Source organism: Parasteatoda tepidariorum, chromosome 7 (genome assembly GCF_982258835.1).
Source record: "Parasteatoda tepidariorum strain Cologne lab strain chromosome 7, Ptep-v5.0, whole genome shotgun sequence".
Classification (NCBI taxonomy): Eukaryota; Metazoa; Arthropoda; class Arachnida; order Araneae; family Theridiidae; genus Parasteatoda; species Parasteatoda tepidariorum.
In genome coordinates this window covers 61,277,741-61,284,436 of record NC_141761.1, presented here as the reverse complement: position 1 = coordinate 61,284,436, position 6,696 = coordinate 61,277,741, and the positions used below count along the sequence as shown (strand labels likewise).

Here is a 6,696-nt window from a genome sequence, read left to right as displayed (position 1 = left end):
GACGACAGATAGTTACGACAGATTTCATGAGGAAAAGCACGAAGTATTTTAGGAGCCAAAATTCTTCCGTATGATTGAGTTTTTTCTCCTAAAGCATCTAACGCCTGTATTCTTCGATTACAATCAATATATAACTCATTTATTGCTGCTGGAGAGTGATTTTTGACAGGTTTTAGGTTTTCTAAATAATCGAGATGAGCCTGTATTATTTTATCTTTATCGCCATATTTCGATTTCAAAATATTCTTTGCTGTTGCATATGTTTCTGCAGTTATATTAATTCCATCAACTATTCGTTTTGCTTCTCCATCTAAATATCCCCGCAAAAAAACATGCTTGTCAATCAGCGATACAGTTTCGTTTTTGTCGATACAGTTTTCAAAACGCTCCCAAAAACTATGGAATTCTTCAATTTCGCCGTAAAACGTATTTATTTTTATTGTAGGCAACTTTACTGTAACACTTGAAGGCGAAGACGAAAAATTATTTATATTGGCAGCTGTTGGCGGATTGTTGTTTTATTGGATGTTTCAGAAATTGAATTCGTGTTCCGATTCGCTGTTCTTTTGAAATTAAATAACGCCAAATAAGCATATTCTGTGTATCTTTCGCATTCTATTATGTTGAAGCGTAATGAATGGTTTGAAGAACAGAAACATTGAATAATTAATATTTACATTTATTTACAATTTATACATAATTCGTTTAGTTTAAATGCGGCATCAAATATTTAAGATGCGAATCAGAAAAGATATAATAATAGAACATCATTAAAAAGCAATTCTAAAAAGTAGGAATTAAAGTTGTAGTTAAAACAAACTTAAAGTTATTAAATAATTATAAAAACAATTAATGCAGATTATGATGAGTGATGTCACGTCGCTTCATTACTCCCCTTCCAGTGAGAACCTCATTCGAACGAATCGAGAAATTTAGATGGAACTTTAATAGGTCTCCCAACACGTGATGTCTTGTTAAAAAAAGACTTCTTAGGCGGTTCGTCAGAAAATGTAACTCTTTTCTTCCTGATATTTGAAGCAGCAATTTTTGGAAGGACTGAAGGTGTGCCGACTGTAGGCATTGAACTGAAGGAAGAGGCGTTGTTCTTCAAGTCTGCAGACTGTTCTATGAAGCATGGTTTTAAACGATTAATAGAGATATTTCGAGATTTTTCCTTTATTGATAGTGTGAAGTAATCTTTATTTCTGGAAAGTACTTTAAAAGGTCCTTCATATGGGGGTTGAAGTGGTGGACGAACGGCGTCAGTTCGTACGAATACATGAGAAGTAGTGTTAAGATCTTTCGTCACAAAAATGGGAGATTTTCCATGTCGTGAAGGTGGAGCAGGTTTAACTTGAGAGAAATATTTTCTTAGTTGACCAGCGAAAGTAGAAATGTCAGTAGATACTTGTGTCTCATGAAGAAAATCGCTAGGTAATCTTATATTTGAGCCATAAACCAATTCCGATGGAGTCGTTTGGAATTCTTCTCTGAAAGTGGAGCGTAGCCCCAGTAGTACAGTAGGCAGAACTTTCGTCCACTGAGGATTATTATGGCACATGATGCTATTTTTCAGAGTTCGATGCCATCGCTCTATTAACCCATTGCAAGCAGGATTGTAAGATGTAGTTCTCCTTCGCTTGATTCCCAAGAGATGGGCAAGTTCGGTGAAAAGAGACGACTCGAACTGACTTCCTTGATCTGTAATTATTATTGACGGTGTTCCAAAGCGAGAAATCCAACCACTATAAATTTGCTTCTGCAACGGTGTTAGCTTTAATATCAGGCACCGGTAAGGCTTCTGGCCAGCGAGTAAACCTGTCTATTAAGGTTACACAATATCTTTGTCCTTCGGAAGTTATCAAAGGTCCAATTATGTCCAGATGAATTTCGTCAAATCTTTTTGAGGTTGGTACATACTCCCCAACTGGTTTATGCACATGTCTCTGTATCTTGGATCTTTGACAAGATAGACAGTTTTTAGTGAATTCTTTGACATCTTTGTTCATTGAAGGCCATACGAACTTTTTTGTCACTAGATGTGCTGTAGCTCGAACTCCTGGATGACATAGGTTGTGGATTGACGAAAATATTACTTTTCGAAATGCCTTTGTCACATAAGGTCGTGGTTTTCCTGTAGAAGTATCACAATATATTTCTTCATCGGTTCCGAAAACGGGTAATGTTTCAAACTTAAGATTAGTATTTGATTTTATGAGATTTTTGAGCTCTTCATCAGTTTCTTTCTCCTTGGCTAGTGCACTAAAATCAATCGTTTCCGGAAGGACAACTTCCTTAACTCTTGATAATGCATCAGCTACTTCATTATCTACACCAGAAATGTGCTGTATATCTGTTGTAAATTGGCTGATAAAATCTAGATGCCTCATTTGTCGCGGTGATGCTTTATCACCTTTCTGCAGAAATGCGTAAATTAGAGGACGGTGGTCAGTGTAAATGGTAAAATTATGTCCTTCTAAGAAATACTTGAAATGTTTTACAGCAGAATAGGCTGCTAGTAGCTCTCTGTCATAGGTGCTATAGCGTGTTTGAGGGTCTGTCAACTTTTTGGAGAAAAAACTCAGTGGTTCCCAGACACCTGAAATATTTTGTTGCACCACACCACCAATAGCATGATCAGATGCATCGACCATTAAAGCTAATTTCGCTTTTTGATCTGGATGCGCCAATAATGTGGCAGAGCATAGTTCTTTCTTACTATTTTCGAAGGCTTGAATAGTTTCTTCCGTCCAGTTTATTATTGATTTATCATTTTTCTTCTTTCCTTTAAGAAAACTGTTAAGTGTCGCCAATTTCTCAGCAGCATTCGGTATAAATCGATGGTAAAAATTTATAACACCAAGGTAACGACGCAGTTCTTTGATATTATTTGGCCTTTTATATTCAGCAATAATTTTGATCCGGTCATCAGTTGGTTTGAGGCCTTTTCTGAAATATGATGTCCTAAAAAATTAATGTTTGATTTTAAAAGACGCATTTTTCTAAATTGATGACCAAACCAGCTTCTTGAAATCTATGAAAAACGTGTCTTAGATGTGAAAGATGTTCGTCTTCGGTTCTGGAAGCCACAAGTACATCATCAAGGTAGGCAAAGCAGAAATCTAATCCGCGAAGCACGGTATGGATGAATCTTTGGAAGGTTTGTGGGGCATTACGTAACCCGAAACTCATTCTTATGAATTCAAAGGAGCCAAATGGGGTACAGATTGCTGTTTTCTCAACGTCATTAGGTTCGACCGGTATCTGGTGATAAGCTCTGACTAAGTCCACTGTCGAAAATATTTTACAACCATGTAATTGGTTGTTGAAATCTTGAATATGTGGCAATGTATATCGATCAGGTATAGTGACAGCATTTAAATTTCGGTAATCACCGCATGGTCTGTAGTTTCCATTTTTCTTTGGTACCATGTGTAAAGGACTGGTCCAAGCGCTCTTTGATGGCCGACAGATTCCTTGCTCAATCATGTACTCAAATTCTTTTCGTGCAATTTTTAATCTATCGGGAGCCAAACGTCTAGGTTTTGAAAAAACTGGTGGACCAGTTGTTATAATATGATGGGTGACGTCATGTTTGATATCTTTGACTGTCGAATGTTCTACAGTTATATCTTTGAATTCATTCAACAGTTGGTAAATTCTAGGATCAGTAGTTTTAGACGACACTGTAGTCAAATTAGTTGACGGAACATGGGCAAGTCGACCAAAGGATTTTAAAGATGTAGTAGGATCTATTAATTTTCTTTTTTTAATATCAACTAAAAGACCGTATTCTTTAAGAAAATCAGCACATATTATTGCTTTAGAAACATCGGCAACAATAAAAGTCCAACAAAATTTTCTTCGTAAGCCCAGATCAAGGAAAAGTCGCTGTGTTCCAAATGTGTGCACTTGCGAAGCATTAGCAGCATATAAGTAAAATTTTGGATCAGGACTTTTTTTCTGTTTTGAAGAAACGGGTAAAACAGATACATCAGCTCCAGTATCGATAAGAAAATTTCGTTTACTAGAGTGATCATAAATAAAAAGGCGACTTGAATTCTGGCTACCATCGTCTTGCGCCGCCAACGATGGCCTAATTAGTTTTCCGAATTTTCGAAACTAGCAACAAATGAACAGGGTTTAGTGCATCTGGTTGACTTTTTACCAAAACGACGATGATACCAACAAATACCTTCTCTAGATTTTGATCGGTTCCTATAATTGGAACTTTGGCGATTAAAATGATTTTTATTTCCAGAGGTACTGCGTGATCTTCGCAGCTCACTAACTTCTTTAGAAAGTTCATTAATTTTGTCCAATATTGTTGATAAATTCAGACTTTCTGATTTAGTCGCTCCTGGATTTCTATTGGCAGAAAATTCGCCAACGCACTGGTACCTGCCGCAAGTTTCTAAAATTTTATCGCCCATTTCAGCCAGTTTATCAAGAGCTTCAGTGCTGACAGCTAAAATGGCTTGAACTTGTTGCGGTAATTGTTGTAACCAAGGTGGTTTTAAGACATTGTCGTTTACTTTACCCATCGCCAAATTTTGCATTTCGCGTAGCAATTGACTAGGGCGCTTATCGCCAAGGTCTAGTTCGGAGAAGAGCTTTTTTAGTTGAACACTTTCGGAATCACTCAAACGAGCAATAAGTGCTTCCTGTAATGCGGTATATTGATTTTCTTCGGGAGGTGATAAAACTATATCACTTACCGTATTCAAAATTTTCTGTTCCAAGGCAGCAACGGTGACGTTGTACTTTGTAATTTCAGCCGAAACATTACTATTCTTAAATTGAGCTTCAATATGCGCAAACCATAATTTCGGAGTTTCATTCCAAAAAGGAGGAGGTTTTACTGAGACGCCTTCAATATATTTAGAAGTACTTGGATTATCGAGCTCTGTATCTCCAGTATTAGGCATAGCTTTTTCGAAGGTTGCAATTGAGTTATCAAAATCACGTCCGAAAGTCACCAGTGAAGCGTAATGAATGGTTTGAAGAACAGAAACATTGAATAATTAATATTTACATTTATTTACAATTTATACATAATTCGTTTAGTTTAAATGCGGCATCAAATATTTAAGATGCGAATCAGAAAAGATATAATAATAGAACAACATTAAAAAGCAATTCTAAAAAGTAGGAATTAAAGTTGTAGTTAAAACAAACTTAAAGTTATTAAATAATTATAAAAACAATTAATGCAGATTATGATGAGTGATGTCACGTCGCTTCAATGTCTTCCTGATATTCTTCATCATTTAGAAAATTATGTATTTCATCGTCTGCCAAGGTTAATTCTTTTGTTTTATCTTGTAAACGCTCAATGTTGTATTCTTTTTCAGTTTGTATACTAGCAGCATCGTTCAATTTCGTCGTTAGTTTCGTAATGGCGGTACGTAGCGTTGCTCGTTTGCGTTTAAATATTACAAGTTTTTCACTACCGGTAGCCAGTCCAATTCAGATTTTTGACGAAAGTAATTATAACAAGTTCAGTGTGACTTACCGAGTTATTTCGGCACCAAATGTTGGACTTTGTTGAGAGCAAATCAGACTGAAAGTCACGTAGAATAAACTGAAAACTTAACTTTTATTTACATAAAAATAATATAAAAACAAGAAGATGTTGCCAGCTCAGGAAACGCAAAACTATAAATCTCGAACTCAAACCTCAACTCGTGCTATTTATTTGAATTCAAATTTATTTTAATGACTTAGTATTTACTAAAAAGATGTAATTTTTTTTAAAACAAAGTTGTTACATGGATTTGAATGATTGTTTTGAATTCTTAGAATTTTGTGCATTTGCAATGTACCTAAGTTAGTAGCGAGCGAAGCGAGCTTGGTTTGCGAAGCAAACCATATAAGATTCTTGTGACAGACGTATTTTGCATTGGCAACCTCTTATCTAATATCTGAAAGATTTCTCGGTTCAATTAATAATTTATTTAAATTCTGAATCAAGAAACCATCCTTATGAAATTTTTAAATAACTAGGAGGCTCCGCCCCCTGCTCGCTAACGCTCGCCAACCCCCGAGAATTGTTACGCAATCTATGTGGTTCACGCCGTGAACCATAGCTCACTGCGCTCGCTCGCCAATGAACACAATGTTCTTGCACAAAGATATAATATATTATCATCAAAGACATAGTATTTTATCATCAAAGACATAGTATTGTACTTATGTAGAAGAATTCAACCAATGTTCTTATTGGTTTTTAAAAAAGTATATTAGCTATTTAGATTGTGCATGGTGAAAAAATCAAAACATTAGATAAATAAGAAACATATTAGCAAAATAAATTATCAAATATTGCTTCACTAATATTCTGCATTTTTAAGCGTGAAAATTCAATGCATAAATAAACGCGAAATATAAAAAAATTCAATGCATTCAATACAAACACTTAAACGTTTTTTAGACGTTTAGGTAGCTCCCAGTAGAAAAATATCAATTCAACAGCGGCCTTTTAAAGCATTCTCACTTCAATTAATAAATTAATTCCTATTTGAGTTTAAATTAAATATTGTCATGTTTTTAGTGCATGAATCTGAATTGAACAACCTGATAATGCTCACTCTGGTTATTTTAGCCATATGATGCTCACTACGTGCTCTTGCGCGCCGAATCCAATAATTAAAAATGAAAACTGTTGCCAGCGCGAGAAAAGAAATATCATCGGTT

The 6,696-nt window shown here is 35.4% G+C and overlaps 1 protein-coding gene across 1 annotated transcript; it reads right to left on the bottom strand.

Annotated features, from left to right (window-relative positions):
* Positions 1-910: 910 nt before the first annotated feature.
* LOC147807176 (uncharacterized) lies at positions 911-1,561 on the bottom strand. The gene has a single exon (XM_087168803.1). The coding sequence runs from the start codon at positions 1,559-1,561 to the stop codon at positions 911-913; it is 651 nt and encodes a 216-aa protein (XP_087024929.1).
* Between the last annotated feature and the right edge of the window lie 5,135 nt (positions 1,562-6,696).